The following is a 19184-nucleotide window of genomic DNA, read 5'->3' as shown; positions in this document are numbered from 1 at the left end:
AATTTGCCCCAAATTATACTTTAAGTCCAAACAGTGAACATTTCAGTCCATATATCAGAATGTATTGGGCCCACATGGAACCTACCATTTAAGCTTTTAAGTTTTTTCCTCCAGGGAAGCTGAGTTTATTGGCGACATTAACTTTCCTGGACTTCTCAGAGCACCGTTCAGAAGCTCTCAAACTTGATCATGCACCAGAGTCATCCTTAAGGGCTTGCCAGAGTCTACCTTGCTAGGCCCACTTCTAGAATTGGATTCATAGGTCTGGGCTGAGGTCTCTGGTCCCAGCATATTTATGTTATTGCATAAATAACAAATTTCAAGGTTTTTGCTGATACTGCCTTGTTGGGGACCAAATCTTAAGAATCATTGAAGAAGCTTATTCTAAAACACTCTGTAGTTACCCAAATCACCTTAATATGCTCCCAGGACAAAGCTTTCCCATGTCGAAGGTGAAGGACGGTATTGGATTTTTTCCCCCAGACATTTTTATAATGTAGGCGAGGGACAGATTCAATAGATGCTAATTTAATATTAGGGAAAGAAAGGTTCAGAGATCTGCATATAAGCAAACCTGTAAGAAAAATGTGACTCAAACTTGTGCTCTAACCTGTGACCTGCCCCTGAAGGGAATATTTTTCCATATCGTTAAATTTGAGTCTCTGAAAGGCTTTTTTTTTTTTTCCCCCAGAAGACAGGGGCAGGGGCAGAGGGAAAGAATCTTAAGCAGGCTCCACACCCAGCACGGAGCCACGGAGCCTGACGTGGGGCTCAGTCTCACAACCCTGACATCGTGAACCGAGCCAAAATCAAGAGTTGAACACTCAACTGACTGAGCCACCCAGGCCCCCTTTAAAAGGCTTTGTCGAAGACTTTACAGTTTCTCTGCAGAGGGCATTATTTTAGTAATAGCATTAAGGTTTCCTCTCCCCACACAGGTGATAGTCTCCCTATTACCTCAAGGTGATTCACATACGAGTAAAGTTTGCTCACAGCTCCACAGAGCACAAAGGTTTGTTGATTTTTTTTCCTAGTAAAATCTTTTTTAAAATATATCAAATGTAAGGACTTATCTACATGAGTAAAGAGAGGGCAAGAACATCAGAGAAAGTCAGTTGAGGAGGAATTAAGTTGGACAGGCTGTCAGCGCAGGTAAAGACTGCTCTTCGTTTGACAGGTAGAGCTGGGTCAGTTCAAGAGACTGGATTGGTACAAGGACTTGAGGGGGGAGAGACACGAGGGTCTGAATGAGCTGCTGTCTCTGCAGAAGGACGGCTCAGTCTACCCCAGGTTCTCCGCCTTCCACCAAGCACCTACCACTGACTGACAGAGCTACTTAGATGGCTGAAGGCGGTCATCCTCTGAAAATGCTTATGGCGCAGATTTGTTTAAAAAAAGAAAATCCTACCTTTCCAATTTAGGACTGCCTAATCAAATGGGAAAATAGGGGTCAAAGTCAATGCGAGGGACTTACAAAATATAAAAATACCACGCCTACTGCAGCTGAACAGCCGCTCTGTATAAAGATTAGTAATGAGAAGGAAAAAATCATTTTCTCCCTAGGTGGCAGTCATAGGCGTTAACAGAGTTATAGAAAAATATTACCTATTTTAATTTTTTTTCTGAACAGGGAGGCTCACGAGATCACTTTATCTGTTACAGTGCTGGGAATGTTTGTTTACCTTTCCCCCTGACAAGTTTGGCGTCGTGCCTCAGTGCTAATAAAGCTGGAATATATGACTGTTACGATGTTGAAATGGTTTTGCCATTCCTAATGACACTCTAACTGGGATTCCTTCAAGAGAAAGCTTACATTTATTCCACTAAAACATTTTTTGTTTATATAAGCAGAGTTCACCATGGTTGCTTTTTCTTTTCCCCAGGGCAATGCCTACATCCTTTTGCTATTATATTTTCTCCAACTGTGCAATTTCAGATTGCTAATGAGGCAGTTGGGCTGTGGGCAAACCAGATGATTGCTAGGGGTGGGAGTTAAGTCTTTGTGAAACCTTTTTGAGCAGTCATTTGCTCCGTAACAAGGGAGGCTTGAGAAAGACCGTTGAATCTGGAGCAAAAGAATTCCTTTTCCATCTTTCTTTACAATCTTTTAATATCTTTCTGTCTGGTCAACATGCATCCTGTTTGTATTCACTCACTTTAGTATAAAATAACTGCTGTCAGTCTCTCTCCTAAAAGGTTGTCATTAAGTACAAAGAATGAAAAGGAAGTGGAATTATTATGGGAAAATTGTGTGAACTTCAAGTTTACATTTAGAACAATAATGGATTCAGCCTTACAAAGATCACTGGTGTGGAATCCATTCCAATCTCTTCAAATTTTCTATTGTAAGTTTACCCCAAAGGGAGGAACTTTTCACTCCCTGTTTGGGAAGGGAAATTTTTTTCCAGCAGTATACAAAGAATTATTTCAAAATAAACCTTTAAATTCCTGTCAGGCTTAATGTGGTTTTATTGGCTTGACACTAAAAAATCAAGTGTTATGAGGAGAAATTGGTTCACAATGGAAAGCACCTTCAACCCATACCCAGTGGACAATAACAGGGAACCACAGATCATGTAGGGCTCGATGTGTTCTGGGAAAGCAAGCTAAAGGTAAAGACCTTCCTTTAATGATGAGGGAATTCAAGTTCAGAGAGAGCTGAAGATTCATAACCCTCTGAAACAAATACTAATTTTCAAAAGAGGAGAGCCTTTGGGTCTCCTCTCCAATGACTATTTGATGTAAATGAAGAGAACCTTGTATATTCAGACGTAGGGACTGGGGTCTCTTCTAGTTGTCTGTTAAAATGTGACAGCTGGAGTTGTAACTGACCGAAATATAGCCAGACACCTCAAAGTCCAAAGAGCAACAGGCAGAGTTAAGAAAATCCAGTGATGAATTAGTATCAACACCCAATAGAAAAAAAATTCAGGAATGGGGAGGCGAATGATCTTTGTAATCGGTTTTTCCCAGCTTGAAATGTGAAAGACCGTATGTCAACTTCACACAGAGTTTGGCTCATTGTAGACTCAGGATCTCTTAGTTGAGTCTGAAATCATTTATTTCATTGGTGAAAGACTATGAAGTTAAGAAAATGGGTATTTCTACTTCTAGTAAAGAATAGCTTCTTGAAAGGTTTCAGAATGGCTCCATTAAGCAGTCTCAAGTTGATAAAATGTCTCCACCAAAATGGAAGGCTAATTTGAGTGCCACAAGTGGCCGCCTCTTAACTGAATTCAGGGCTTAATTCAGGTGTTAATTTTCTTAAAACTGCTTTGTCTTGAATTCTTCATATCCTCTCAGGGTGCCTAATTCAATACTTTGCACAAAATAAATGCTTGAGGTTTATAGAATTGTAGGATTGAAAAAAATATAATAGACTCTGACATTTGATTTAAAAATTCTTCCACGGCCTTGACTATGTAGATGTTTTTAAAAAGTTTTGACTGGGTATAAAGTGAATCGACAATTCTGGAAGACCTAGTTGCTAAGTTGACTGATTTTCTGCCCTGTTTGGTTTAACTTCTGATTCTTTTTTGTCAGGTAATTTGCCATTTTATATTTATCTAGCCCCAGTATCCAGATCTGAATTTTAATTGATCAGCACTGTCCAAATACACCCTGAATCTTTTAACCCTTATTGATTTGTGAGGACCAGGCCGGAAGACGAAGTGACATTTACGCTCCTAGCATCAGTGCAATTTCTGACTTTTGATTAGGAGTTGGAAATGTTTCCTCAAATACTTTAAAGATACTCTGAATGGTCTGTGCTTTGGTACAAATCTTGTGCATCAACCAGTGAGGCAGCTATCATTTTTTTCTTGTTTCTTTTGTATTAGAAGCTAAGGAATGCCTGTTTCTCCTGGGAGAATTAGGAAATAAAAGGCAGAGTCTGGAGCTATGTCAGTATCCTCCCACAGAGTAAGTTTGGAGAAATACTCCTGGGAACCATGACAGATAAAAACGTATAAGAAAGAACAAAACATCAAGAGAGCCTGTCAGAAGCTCTGCCCTCCTCTTGAACCCAGAAGCCTGTGCTGAACCTTTTTCATTGTTTTCAAATGTTATTAAATATCTTGTCTGTTGTTTTAAAGGGACCCAAACCAGTCCTGGTATCTTTCCAACAGAAAACTCCATCTTTGGGTAAAGTCCTAATAATACTATATACATGGATCTGGTTTGGGTTAATGGAAGTGTCAAGCTCTAAAGAGGTATGATTTCTAAACAGCAACAAAACAAGTATTTTCATTTTACTAATGAAATGACCTCTAGAGTTGGAGTGATAGAGTATTGGCCAGGAAGAAAAAATACAAGCTTGGACTGCTCTAAGTTTAGTCTCCTTGCTAGGTCCAGTCCACTTGGCTATGCTGCTTTCTTAATGTTTTTGAAAATTGGGTCCATGGCAACCAGTTTGAAAAGACGGGTTCACTCTCCAGCCAGGCAGCAAGTTTCTGACTGAGCTGCACGACTCTGGAAAGATTTGTGTCAAACAAAACAGCCTGGCTCAGAGCAGAGAGGAATCACTGTAGGTAATATTCACATTAAGTGAAAAGAATACTCTGGCATTGTTCTAATGTTCACAGACCACATCCATGATGGGGGTGACCAAGGGTGGTGGTCAGGCTCGAGAACTAGTATTGGTCCCATCTATTTTGTCTAGTTCCTGACCCCGTCTAGCACCTGAATGGCGATATAACGTAGGACCACTGATGGTGATTTCTCTCCCCTTCCCAGCTGCTTGTTTGCCTCTAGAATGCTATATGAATGGGATGTGGGGGGGGGGCAGGGGTTGGGCACTGATGTTACTAAATCCCATGTCTCAATAATTAACATACATTTTCCTCATGGCTTTGCAAAAAATGTAATCTTGGCTTCAGAATTGGCATTTAAATGCATCCCTCTTGGTGTTTAAAGTTTTAAAATTTAAACAAAATTTTCAAGGTGATAAGCAGATTTAATCCATTTTGAAAGTGCGTACAAGTCTCTTCTTTTGGCTTTCTCATCATCTACAGTTGTTTCTGAAAGCTGTGCCACAGGGATTAAGAGTCAGGAGTATGCAAAGGGGCATAGACGGGGGGTTGTGGATGCCACCCTACTGCTCACAGCTTCTTTGGGTGCCAGATTCCTTTCTCAACAAAATGAAACCAGTGGTTGGGAAAATTCCCAATCCATTTTGATGAGAAAGATACTCATTTTTAAAGAAATAAATCTATGCATGATCTGTGAGGACAACCTGAGAATATCAAGAAAATTTAAGCCACATGCATACATTTACCACAGTATCATCTGTCTCAGAGAAGACTCAAAGTGTCAGATTTCCAAAGGGATTACTAATGGCAGCAAAATCCTTGTTGTTCTTAAGAACTTTAGACTGCAATTTCAAAGATAATATTTTCTTACAAAATGGAACAATAACAGAGCTAATGAAAATGACTTTCAGTTTTTCGCATGACGTTATCCTTTGCTTAGGTCCAATACCACAAAAATTTTGTTGAAATAGCAGTAAGATAAAGTTCTTCCAGCAGTTCCAATAATCGGAGTCCCAAACGAGGTCCAGTATGTAACGAGGTCCAGTATTAAATGGGCTCCAGTGACCTGACATCAATATTACTGCTCCTCTCTCTACGCACTCCTCACCCTGGCTAGACCCCTTGGAGAAATCTCATTACCCATTAGTTGAAAGGGTTAGTTTACTTGTTAGATCTTGGAGGGAAAATGCTAGGCACCACACAACCAGTGTATGTGAAAGTTGAGGGTTGCTTCAGTGAAAATATCAAAGTTAAATTAAAGCTAGTGAAAGATCTGTGGTGGTAAATGATTAGGTTTTTATGGAAGAAGTGGGTAGGAGTCTCATTCCTCCTTTCCTGTTGTGCGAAAACACATTTCTAGAAAATGTTAAGTGATATATGGGAGCCTGCCTGCTCAGTGCTATGTTTCCAGGGAAAATACAAAATCTCATCCTTTTAATCCCCCAGGATTTGACCTAGATGAGCATAATTTTTCTCAAGAGCGGTTTTCAACACCCTCCAAATAACAGAGGGTAATTGGAAAAGTCAGAAGGGTGCCCTAATTGATCCTAAAGACTTTCTATCAGAAATGCTCGCTAAATGAAGGGAAGAAAAGTGAATTTTTTTTTTCTTTGAAAGGTCTACTTACGTTTTTAGAAGGATACATATAATTAACATTCTAGGCAGTTTTCAAACAACTTTGAATTTGCATCTTTCACAAAAAAGAAAATCAGGAATGTGTTTCCTTCGGTATTTCTTTCCCTTTTTTCATTTATGAAAGACATCTGATAAAAGGAATAGTTGGCCTGACATGGGCTTTTAGGGTAATCTTAGACATCCAAAAATGTAGTTCAAGTTATTTGACATACGTTGTCTGTTTTTGTATTTATGTACGTATCTCTGTACCCTAGGAAAAGATAGGATAGAGGGGATTTAACGCTGAAACGGTATCTGATTCTTATAGAAATAATCTTCAAATTACCGTTTCAAATACTTTTTGTTTTTATGCTGGTTGAAATGGCAACCTTTGGTAGAAAAAAAAAATTAAAAACAGCCCTCCTGTTTGCTTTGCATGAAAAGGCCAGTGTTTCAGAAGGCTTTCAACTACTGGTAGGTCTGTCTGGGCTTTATTGTTTATTTGGGTTAGACTCAAGGTCAATATCCCATCTGATGATTGATTATTTAAAATATTAAAATTAATTCTGAAATGTTAATAACATCAAAAGGGAACCAGCCTTTTATAAATTAAATTGTCAAGTTATTAAGTTCTGAAATTTAGAAACTTCTTGGACTCAAAAAAGGGAAATTATTGAAGGCATTTTTATGAGACACCTGTATAGATCCAGTGTATTCCACAAAATAACTAATAATATGGAAAAAGGTGCCAAAAGCATACTTTTGGGGGGGGGGGGTTCCCAAGGTCAGAAGTTATGTATGCCCAGCTTTGATTTTCATATAAAAACAGAATACAAGCTGAAATTGTACTATTATTTTTGGAAACTGGAAATATATCTTCCTTAAGGTTAATGACTTTCAAATATTTTAGACAAGAGTAATCTGTGATGAAATATTACCTCACACATTTTATTTGTGCTAAATTCTCTTATTTTAAAGTAAGTTCTGTCAACAACATAGAGAATTTTCACCTAAAACATTATTTTAGCCGTATTACTCACTTACGTGGACATTATTAGAATGTAAAATCTTTCAAGATTTCTTCTTTGGAGCATTTTTCAAAGTTTAATATTAAGATAAGTATAAGAAGGTAGAGAAATGTACATATAGAGAAAATTATTTTTCTCAGAACTGGCTAGGTCATATAACTTTAAAGTATTTATAAAGTTCATTTTTTAAGTGAAACATTTTGAAAAGTGGTTATATGTTGGATTCTTAGAATTGTTCCTAACAATTGGAAAGAATAGGACCTTCACATTAGAAGATAGGGTCATAACAAGCAGAATCACATTTTTTAGAAAGCTTTCCCTAGAGAATTTATCTCTTGTCCTACCATGTGGGTTCAAGGGGTCTAATAAGAAGTTCTGTAAATTAAACGTGGGTTATTTCAACTTGGGAATGTAGAGAGAGGTCTTTGGAAATCTCTGGGCCAGATCCTCCTTGGTGAATAAACAATTTCCAGTATAGAGGGCTGCCAGGATATTAAGTCCCCTGTCATCCCCAGTACACTCTTGGATTGGGCTAGGTAGATCTGTCTTTGCAGTCAACAAATTAGGAAGGCTGGGCTGTTCATTAACTGTCAAAATCGAGTCAGCATTTGAAGTTAGCTAATTTCTCTTTTGGTGTGTTTGGTTATTGGAAATTTTACTATCATTTGCATATCAGGAATATAATACCCACAGAGAAACATTTGACCCACTCATTTTTTGGAGGCACAGAAGCTGTACATCATTTTTCTAGGTTTACATACTTCTTTGTAGAAACTTTCATAGGAGTTGAATGTGAGTGTGTGTCTGTGTGTTTAGGGTGGGGTCCTTAATCCTGATCCAAACCTAATCTATTGATAGGATAAAAGGCTAGGTAGATGGCACTAAAGCATGAAAAATGTGATCCAAAAAGTAAAATCAATACTGCTGTAGTAGGTAGCTGTAGGGTATAATCTCTCCTAAACACTTATAGAGACATACCAAATGATTGTTTTCCAGGTAGAGTGCCATTATATTTGTTTCTTCTTATGATAAGTTCACTTTCAGAAGTACATGCCCAGAGCACTTTATCATGAGCCTCCCTCCATTGCCAAGAGGTAATAGTGAGCATTACTAAGGGTGATGAATATGATGTGAATAAGCATGGAAAAATACAAAGGTTTGGAATTAGGGAAAAGAAAGACTACGATTGCATATTTCCAAGGGAACGCCTCTCTGGATCTTTGATAAAGGTCAGGACCGCGGGATTCTAAAGAATGTGAGTAGGTCAAGCATCTGTGAAGTACTGCATTGATTACAGGCAAGGTGATTCGGGGCAAGCAAGTCTTCCTGTAAAGATATGAGTTGTGTTTTTAACTATAAAGTCCTGTTGCCTTTTGAAGTTATGAAATAAAGTTCTTTCCTACAAATACATCAAAATAGTAATATATGGAATGACTGTTTATTTAAAGGTCCCTTAGAAGATTAAATCAGAGGAACTCTGACAAGTGAAAATTGGTAGAGCCTCTTGAGGACGTCTTTTTGGACAGCTTGGCAGGCAGAGGGGAAAGTCACAGGAAGCTGCTCACCAGTTCTCGTGGGCTGGAAATCTGAAGTGCGCTCTCCCTTGGGAGACCTAGCTCTCAGTGGCTGTTCCTTCTATAGGACATTCTCTGCCTTGGGAGGTGATTAACCATGGCCTGATTAAGCTCCAAAAGTGAAGTATTTAACTAGTGCAATTGTCTCCCCTTCCTATGTCCTTGTAGGTGGAATACATTCTGAACCACCCAACACTTACAATGTGTTGGGCAGAAGACAACATAGCTAGAAGTGATTGGAATGTAATATTGAAGAGCAGAAATGCAGTCCATTAACAAAAATATGTAGTAGATCTGAATGAAAGCTAATAAATGCACTCATAATTGCATCTTTCTCTGTAAGAAAAATATGATCGTGTGAAGCTCTTCCACATAATGCACGCCCTCGTTTTTCAATTAAAATGCTACATTTTACCAACAGCTACAATGCTTTCGCCAAGGGAAGTGATTCCTGTAACAAAAGCTGTGAGTGCCACTTGTAAGTTTGGGAGAGATTTGAGGTTGTGCGTTGTCAATCACGAAATGGCCAAATGTTCTTGAAGTTAGGAAACTAGACTCAAGACTTGCTCTGAATGCAACTGCCCGAGATGATTATTTTGTTCATCAAAATAATGAATCACTCATTATTCAAAAGAGACACTCTACATCTTGAACCAGGAAACACTTTTTAAAATAAGTCTTAAAGGGGCTGATTGACCTTCTTGAGAAGGTGACGTTTCTGTCACTGTTAGAGAATGGAAGGCTTCAGCATCTACTGCAGGAAATTTATTCTTTTCTAATTGCAGATATGTGTAGAACAGACCAGTCAATCTCTCTTTTGACAGGTCAGGATCAAGGATCCTGGGCTGTGGAATCAACAAGGAATACAGCCCTGTGGGGAAAAGGCCAAGTGCTTCTGCTACCTGTGAGACCACAGGGGGAAAGCGGTTGTGTTAGGAATTCTCATTGTGAACGGGGTCCACCTATCAGAATGCCTGCAGGGTGGTTTAAAAGAGCGTACTTTATAATTTTTTTTCTTTGAAAAGCAACAATTAAAACTGTGTGTATGCCGTTTGGAAAGCAAAGCTCTCTGAAATCTTCACTGGTGGCAGGCTTGAATCATTACCTTTGAACTAAAATTAGCTTATAAGACGTTGGGAACCATTGAGCCATGACATTCTGTTGAAGGGTAGTTAAACAGTCAAGACTACTCTGGTCATTGCATTACTGTCTTTGGTATTTAAAGAAATAAACGTCGGCTGCTCATTTTGTGTTAAACCGAAGTTTGATAACTTTATATGATACATAAAGTCAATAACAGGTAATTAGTCAGAAATTAATGCAAGGAAGTTCTATTGGGAATCAAGAGGAATATAATACATGATACTAAACAACTAAGTATCCCTTAGGAAACAACTAGTCACTTCTGATCGGTTTTATTGGGACTGATTTATTTGCTGTCATACTCTGCTAAAAAGTGGTCTCGTGTGTAACCGTTTATAGGTTCATGTTCTGGGATGCAGAAAGCATAAAGTGGTACTAAAAGATGTAAAAAAAAAAACCAATTAGTGAAATGGAGAAACATCCAACATTTATCTCAGTACCATCAGATAGACACATATTCTGACACTCTGCTCTCTTGGGACATTAAAAAAAGGAAACCTTGTATGACCAAAGGGTTGACATTTGCAAGAGTTTGAATACTGGGTATCTAGTTTCTTTCTTTTGGATGAGGATACCAACTGCACGGTAATACCTTTTTGGTCTTTATTTCTTCAAAACATGAAAACAAAAATGAAGTAGATGACAATGAGAGGAAACATCCCATACAGATTTTGCTGTATCACTAGTGATTAAATCAGAAACAATTAGAAACTTTATTTGTCTGTGTCAATAATGTGTACCATTTATAAGGAACAGCACAATTCGTGCACTTCCCCCCTAAAGCTGTGCACAATACACACAAAATAAACAAAATGAAATAATTTTACACAACTACAATTATTAACAACTCTGAACAATCAGAATCATATTTTCCCTATAACATGAAACTTGAAAAAGCAAACAAACCAAAAAGCTTTGAAATTAAAATTCAATGGCAAGAATTTCTGAAAGTCCTCTGTGAAAATTTTCTATGGGATTACTGACATTCCAAATATGGCTAAAATTGAGTGCAAAATCTAACGTTTAAACAACTCACATCCCTTGACTATATTTACTTGGTGTTTTCTAGGCTAGCTTTCCATTTAGTAAATCTTAAAAAAAAAAAAAAAAGAGTTAGAATGTACCCCTAAAAGACTCAGACCCACCGCATTGGGCCGTGGCCTGCTGGGGTGAGTCTCCTGGAGATAGGAGGGACTGTAGAGGTGTGGGGCATAGAAAAGTACTGTTGACCAACAAGGATAAAAACTGGGGTTAGCTGGACCTTTTCGGTCCTCTGGATCACCACCAAGATTGCCTTTCTTGGCTTACAATGGGGGGGTGTACAGATTTGCGAGATCAGCCGAGGATACATAGGATGCTTCCCCTAACCTGTGCTTTATTTCTTAGTTAAAATCTTAGCTATTTGGACAACTGTATTTGTTCAATTTCAACGTGTTTATGTTAAGAGTTTTGCAATTGGGTTTTTCCTTGCAAGATAAAACTGTTTCCATATGGCCGTGCTAACTTTTACCCATGGAAACAGGAATCACACTAGCTGTGAGCCCCCTGAGGGCAGGGATCTGGGTTATCTTGTTCATGGTTTAGGCCCCAAGAGTAGCACAGTACCTGGCATATTGAGTAGTAACCAGCATTTAATTACTCACTCGGTCACCAAATGTTTATTAAATGATGAATGATCATGATTACTGAGTAGAAGAAGAGGAAATAACCCTGAACAGCTTTTATCTCTTAAGTATCTTTGAATCAATACAGAGGGCCAGTGGTGTCTCTGGCCTGGGATTCTTTATAGATAGAGAAGTCTCTGAGACGGGACCCACGTCATTCCATTTTTCCTCATTACTGGATTCACTACTTTGGAATGTTGGGTTTATCCACGCTCTTTGGTATTTTGAAATAGAAAGAGCCATTCCTTTTCCAGGCTGAAAAACCTCCCAGCGCAATCCTCCCGGGAGGCACGAATCTCATTTAATTGCTTACTCCTCAGTCCTAAGTACGGAGGTTGCCCTTGTAAAGGCCCATTGGTCTCCCTGGCTCCTTTCCTACTCAGGAACTGCAGATACAATCAGAGGAGTCTGGGTGGTGAAAGAAACAGGGCTCAAAATAGCCTTTTACATAAAAAAATAAAACGAACAAACCACTATCTACCATCTGTGCCAGACAGAGCAGAAGTGAATAAATACTTCGGGGACAGGGGTGTCATGGAAATGGAGGCTCTCAAAGCCCGGGCACATCGACTCCAGCCACTGCTCTACACCTCTTTCCTTGGCCTTCCAGAATCATCAACAGGTGACCGTTTAGAGGCCTCTGGTGTATTCCACATGGCTAATTTTCCATGAAGATACTTGGTAGTTTGCCTGCTGTCCTCTCAATAGCTTTAACTTCCCAGTGAACTGTTATTGCTTCTTAAAAATGAATGTGCAGGTCCATGAACAATAAGCCATTTTCTCCTTTTATCCCTATAGTAAAATCAAACTCAATAACAACACAAAAGTTACAACTCAGGTGAAAAGGAAACTCACTTATGTCTTCAGTGTCCAGTCAACATTGCTGAATGGGAGAACAGTATACGCTATACTCTACTATATACAGATACACTTATTTTGTTTTTCATCCATGCACTGTGTAACAGGTATCACGACAACATTCCCAACCAGGCACATGAAGAAGGAGCCAATGTTTAGTCATGACTGGAACAGGATTGTGCAAGCCATGGATGCTTTTGAAAATAAAACCGACGGATGATCCCAGGCAACAGCAAACATGGGACTGGGACACACTGATGCAAATGGAAAAGGATGATGTGCTTTTTGAGTTGGGGTTATTCCTGTTTGCATGAGAGGTGGGGGTCAGGAGGGAGGAGGATTGGGATGGGGATCTGGGGGGGTTAGCCAGGCTGGAAAACCAGAATAAGGGCCTTGCTAATCATAGTCCAGAGCTAAAGAGATAAGAAATAAATGACTTTGCACGTTCTTGGGAATCGAGGCACGTCATTCCTGTACCTGTTGAACAAGAGTGCCAGGCATCGTATCTCTAAATATCAGACTGTATCTAGAACCATCGCTTTCCTGGCTGCATTCGAGCTCCCATGCTTCTTCTCGGAGGCAGCTTTACCTCTGCTCATATTCCAGACAAAGCATGAAATTTAGTGATCTAGTGAAGACATGCTGTTTCTTCCATGCCCATATCCCTTCTTAATTCAAAATAATTTTTAAAGTGTTTGGAGAGAGCAACTGTAATGATTTAAATTTTTACCCAAAACCCATTTGCATTTAGATTGGTCATCACCTCCCAGAAGAGAAACAAAAACGTGACCCTCCCAACAAAACAACACAAAATAGAAGTCAAACATCAGCCACCTCCCAGCCCCCACCCCAAACAAGCAGAAACAGAAAACAAATCAAAGACTTAACGATTTATGAACCTGGAGAGAACACAGTCCTTCTAGGCTGAGCTGCAAAGATGCCCCTGCCTCCATGCCTTGTTCAGTGTGACGATGCCCCTGGGAATGGGAGGTGATGGTTTCTCACTCCGGCCCTAGTACAGAGTATGCTCTTGAAGCTGGATTCCATCAGCAGGTAAGTGAACATGACAAATGTCAGTTTCCTCTGTTCATTATACATAATATTTTATGTATATATATACGTATATATATATATAAATTTACTATATCTGATTGTTCCTTTAGAAGCCTTTTATGTGGCAGTAGGCCTCCAGGGAGGAGAAGAAAATGTACAAGAGCCATAGGAGCACGAAGAGGCAGGATGTGAGGAGCTTGGCAGTCCGGGGCCCACCCAGCTCACCTCCGATCTCCGGCCTCCGCCGATACAGCAGCACCCCCACATTGATGAAAGCAAAAATGGTGAAGAGAGTGACAGAGAAAGCTAGCGTGCCAGGGGACACTTTGAACTGTTCCCCATTGGCTGCATGGTAGATGGCAGCGATGGACCAGGCCACGCCGATTCCCAAGAAGACGTTCACCGCGTTGCTGCCAGTGACGTTACCTATGGACGCGTCTGCATACTGGTCCTGGGTGGCCGCCACTTTGCTTGCAAATGTGTCTGCAGAGGAAAAAGAAAAAGGCAGTGACACTCGGTATTTTAAAGAGGACTGTGGAGCACTGGAAGCTTCGTCCCTGTACTCCAGGATCAAATCCCCCAGTGGAAACCCAGGGACCAGGAGAGGGTTTTGTTGTTCTCGGGAGTCCCTGTCCTGTGGTCAGTACGATAGGATCGAGACATCAGAAGTCAAAGGTTTAGTGTTGGCTGTGTTTCTGACCAGATGATCGTGGTCAAGTTCTCTACCCACAGTTACCGCAGTGCTTTGTAATATCGATCTTGCAGGGCAGCATTTTTCGGAGTGATCATGGCCCATCGACATCAGAATCACGTGCGGGTCCTCCTTAAGAGTGAACAGCACAAGGCTCCATGCAGCTGGGCTGGAGCAGAATCACCAGGGCCCAGGAATCCGTTTTAACAACCTCCCCAAAGAGGTTAGGTCACTAAAGCTTGTGAATGGCTGCTGGAGGATATTTAATAAAAGGTTCTGTTTCATTAGCTCTAGTTTACAGATGAGAAAGGTGAGGCATTGGGAGGTCTTTCCAAAGATTCAAGAGCAAATCATCAGTGGAACTGAAGCTGATTGAACCATAGCAATAGCTGGCATTTGCCTAGAGCCTAATGGATGGGAAAATGACTCACCTTACTGCATTGATTGTGACAACAATTCTATAAGGTGAGGGCTCTTTATAGGTGAGGACACTGGAATTAGGGACAATAAGTAATGGGTGCAACATCACACAACAAGGAAGAAGCTGTTTCAGGGCTGGCGCTAGGGTCTCCTGCCTTCACTCTAAGTGCCTTTCACTGGGCCGTCTTACCTTTCACTATGCCATGCGTACCCATGGCCATCCTCAAGCTTTGTTCAATAACCCCGAGCGCATTCTTTCCTGAAGGTAGGAAAATCATGGTGCATACAAGGAGCAGGACAAGAAGTGACTTATATCCTTGATGAGTAGAGCATAGAGATTTTGAGCATGTTTGAGCCAGAAGGTTTCAAATCCAGCCTTCACAATGGAATGTGTGACCCCAGGCAGATTACTTAATTTCTCTGAGCCTCCAAGTTTTTAATCTGTGAAGTGGGGATAGTGACACCCACTTTAGGGTGCTGTTAACCCGAAATACTATATGTGAAAATGCTTATCTTTCTCGGTACAAAGTAAGAATAGCTCTTTTTGTTGTTTTGCAAAGACCATGTAAAGCAGGCTAGATCAGTTTACTAGCAGTTGAGGCAGGATCTGATAGAGCGCCCTTTATTAAGCACGTAAACAGAACTTGCAAGATATTCCGTTTCTTTTCTATATAATTGTCTCATTAACAGTATCAAAGTCCTCCCAGCTACCTTGGCCGAACACCTTGCACAGGTTTATAGAAGACGTGAGTAACTGTCAAATTGAACTCACATTTGCAGAGCCAGGAATGGCAGCTATGACGTTACAGCAAGGTGTCGTCGTGTCATCTGCTCTGGTCCTCTGGGGGTTGCTGGGAGGCTCTGAGCACGCATGGGCTTGTGGCATATCGGGACTACTTCCTCCCCTCCATTGCTATTCTGTTGCCACCACCGACCTTCAGTAAATCCCCGCTGGGGATGATCCATAAAGCATGTGAACTTCTATCAGTCGGTAGATTTTTGTGCTTTACCCTGGCAAGTAGGTTATTCCGGCTGCTCAGAGGGTACTGCAGAAGCAGTATCTTTTTTTTTTTTTTTTTTGAAAGGAAGTCAGTCAACACGGAGGGCCCCATTGCATTAATCCTGACCTTTGCAATGGAAAAGCAGGTTTTGCTTACTGTTCTATAATTAAACTAAGGCAAACACTGCTTCCTCTGTACCAGGCACTATCCTGCATGTGTTACACGTGTGTTCTCATCCAGCCCTCTCATCAGCCTTAAAGGCGCTGCTGTTCCCTTTTGTGGTTTGGGAGCGCCTCTTGGATAGGTCGATAGAACACGGAGGTTTAAACCAAACCGATCCCATGTCAGAGCCCATTCTCTGCACCACACCGCCGCTCCCGGGAAGACGAATGTTTTCCCTTGCTCACTTCAGATTGCCCTGTTCCTTCAACTCGGAAACTCTGGAACAGGTTCTTGCAGAATGCTCTTTCCTGCCTCAGAGCAAAGACTGCAGAAGGGGTCAGCAGTCTGCTCACCCACCGGCCGGATGTGCGCTGCTCTCTGTGTTCACATCACACACTGCAGCCCAGGGAGGACTGATCGGGAGGCTGGTGAGACAAATCTTGTTGGTCTCTTCACTTCATTAGGAAGAGTTATTAGGAGCGGCAGCAGCAGCCTCAAAAAAAATGAAGGTGTTCTGCTTTTCTTAAGGACAGGCAGCTGAGCAAGGAAAGGAAAGGAAAAGCATGGAAGGCAGGAGAAAGCAGCTCACAGCTCGGCTGCTGCTGGGGAACACCTGAGAGGCTATGACACGGCGGCTGGTACCAGCTGGTGGCGAACAGATGGTCGTATTAGGCTGGGCTGGCGAGGTGGGGACGTTCTCTCCCCATGCTGCAGGGGCAGGCCACCTGGCATGAGGCCACACCTGCTTACCTCCCCTGGCACGTGCTACATGGCACACTGGACTTCCCGGGGACCTGTCTCTGCTCAACCCCTAGACTTTCTGGAGGTTTCTGCCTCTATGCCAGAAGGGAATGAGGCATAAAATCAAAGATTCCTGGGCCCAGGGAACCTGAACACTCAGATCGGTCCTTTTGCCTGAAACGCAGGGCACACCTGGGTCTGCAGGGATGTCTCCCTCCCTCGTTCTTTCAATAGCCTGTTGTGAATATTGAATGGGAATTCTTGTAATAACGGGCTCCTGTTGTCCAACGCCTTTCTCTGGCTTCCCTACAAAATGAGTAAGCAAAGTAACTAGCTTGTTACATAAATGAAACCTGTTTGGGGCCTTCTGGAGTCTGGGAGGTTTTATTTACCTGGGTTCTACATCTGGCCTTTTGTCTGTTTTAAGTCAAAAGTGATGCAAAAATTTTAGAGACACATGCAAATCCAAACCATTAACCTTAGCTCCTGCAGAGACAATTCTGTTTTCCAAATACAGTATGATGGAATCTCCCCAAATTACCTCCTATCACTGCTTTACTGCTTCGTGCAAAGAGCAACACATTACACACCATACGTCAGGCACTGCCAAGCCTTACCCTGAACACGAAGCCCCTACCTTGCTTATGGTTGAACAAGGCAAGAGCCATTCACATGCCCTTCCCCAAAGTAAAATCCGAGACATAACTACTGTGGTCTCAAAGGGGCTGTAATCATATGCGGAGCTCGGCCCATTAAACCTATGCAAATCAGTTTTCCCATGTGATTGGTACAAACTAAGATATGTTGATAATTACATACATCTATGTCTTCCTACATATATACACCTTAGGTGAGATTTCTAGTAGGAATCTTTGTTTTTAACTCTCACCTTGAATTCTAATAAGTTTTGAATTAGTCAGACAGTCTTAGGCTTTTTGTTCTGCCTCCTGGTACCTCTGACTATAAATCAGTAACGGAAGATTTGGCTGGGAGACAGTGTGGCTAGGGCGACACTATACATCAGAGAGTCTGGACATAACTGTTCTCTGCAGACCTATCTTGAGTTTACTGTGCGTAACCTTGGTCCATGAGCACAAGAGGTCAGTACACTCCCCTTTCCTCGAGAAATTATTTTTTACCTGAATTTCTCAAACTTTATAGCTACAGACAGACTTAAATGTCTCTTCTGTGAAAAGGATACTTACTATATTTATTCCTGCAGGTCACACAGAGGGTTCATGATCTAGAGCAAAGGTTTCATCCCACATGATTTATTCTCGAGTCTTGGCATATTTTGGGGGCCAGCTGTTCAACTCTCAGGCAGTCTGTGCTTAGGAACTGACACTGACAGTGATTTTAATTGGGACCTAGCCTGCTCGTGGAGGCATGGTTGCTTTCCCAGCACCTGTGAATTCCTGACAATATAAAGACAGACCGGGGGTACAGAGCTTCATTAAGGAGACAGTTTTAGCTCTTCTATCTGTGTGTTCTTGGGTAAGACACTTCACTTTTTTTTTAGGTTCTAGTTTCTTCATCTAAACATAAAGGATTTAGACGAGACTATCTCTAAGACTGTCCCTAAGTTTACTGTTCGGGGTGGTACACAGAACACATCAAAATACTAAATTCACATGTCTGATTTTGGTGTTTCTTTTTTTTTTTTTCGTAGGAGCTGGTACACGGGCACTCTTCTTTATTAGAATTGATTAATGATAATATCTTCTCCTTTTAAAGAACGGCTTAAATGAAATCTTCAAAGATCCTAGGAAGATCTCTAGAGCTGAAGATATTGCCATTGATCAAATTGTGACGGCATTTATGAAATTAAACCACACTGCACAGAGTCCTTTACCTTTTCCAAATAGATGAATGTTGGCAAAATTATTTACTTGAAGTCACTTTGACCAGCCATCAAGCCATGGTATACATGGTGACAGTGACGACTGCTGGAAACAGCACGTGTAATGTCAAGTTTGCACACCACTGGCATGGGGAATACTGGGGGAGCCTGGTTATAAGATCTGGGGCTCCACCCTCAACCCACTTACTCAGACTCTATGAAGAAAGGACACAGGAATGTGCATTCTAACAAGTGCCTCAGGTGATTCTCTTTACGCCACTGTTTGAGAACCACAGCTCTAAGGCACGGAAATGACCGTTGCCCCAAGTGCCCACAGTTTGGGGGGCCTTGCTGACAGGGACAGATGTTTGTTTTAGGGAAGCAGCTGATTTCTCTTAGAAACAGTGATGCCCTCAGATATAGAGGTTATTTTACTCATAGAACCACTTGGGTGGGCTTGGTAGTGGGGCTGGGGATGTTTAACTGTAATAGCCTCCCTCTCAAGTTACATTATGCTCATATTACTACTTTTTTAAGGTTTGTTTATTCTAGAGAGCGCGAGGGAGTGCATGGGTTGGGGGAGGGGCAGAGGGAGAGAATCTTCAAGCAGACTCCCCGCTGAGGGCAGAGTCCGTGGGCTCCATCCCCCGGACCCATGGGATCATGACCTGAGCCAAAACCAAGAGTTGGACACTCAACCGACTGAGCCACCCGGGGGCCCAAATGCTCTTATTATCTTTAAACCTCATTCCAGCATAGATGCTATGAAAGCCAAAGGAGGAGAGAAACGTACTTTAGTTGAATTCTGGCTCTGTCACTTGCCAGGTAAGAAGCTTACCTACTTCATAGGGTTTTGAAAGAAATGT

At 41.3% G+C, this 19184-nt stretch overlaps 1 protein-coding gene across 8 annotated transcripts in view; it reads right to left on the bottom strand.

Moving 5' to 3' along the window:
• Positions 1–10577: 10577 nt before the first annotated feature.
• SLC8A1 (solute carrier family 8 member A1) overlaps positions 10578–19184 on the bottom strand; it is a 368211-nt gene continuing 359604 nt past the window's right edge. For all 8 annotated transcript variants that reach the window (XM_087863708.1, XM_087863710.1, XM_087863712.1 and 5 more), the window contains one exon: positions 10578–13946. In XM_087863708.1, the coding sequence (XP_087719834.1) occupies positions 13570–13946 (377 nt within the window). In that variant the 3' untranslated portion in view covers positions 10578–13569. The remainder of the gene's footprint in view (positions 13947–19184) is intronic.

Source organism: Ursus americanus, chromosome 7 (assembly GCF_024610735.1).
Source record: "Ursus americanus isolate L20-20 chromosome 7, mUrsAme1.1.p, whole genome shotgun sequence".
Classification (NCBI taxonomy): domain Eukaryota; kingdom Metazoa; phylum Chordata; class Mammalia; order Carnivora; family Ursidae; genus Ursus; species Ursus americanus.
The sequence above is the reverse complement of the archived record's forward strand: the minus strand, read 5'-3'. Positions and strand labels throughout refer to the sequence as shown.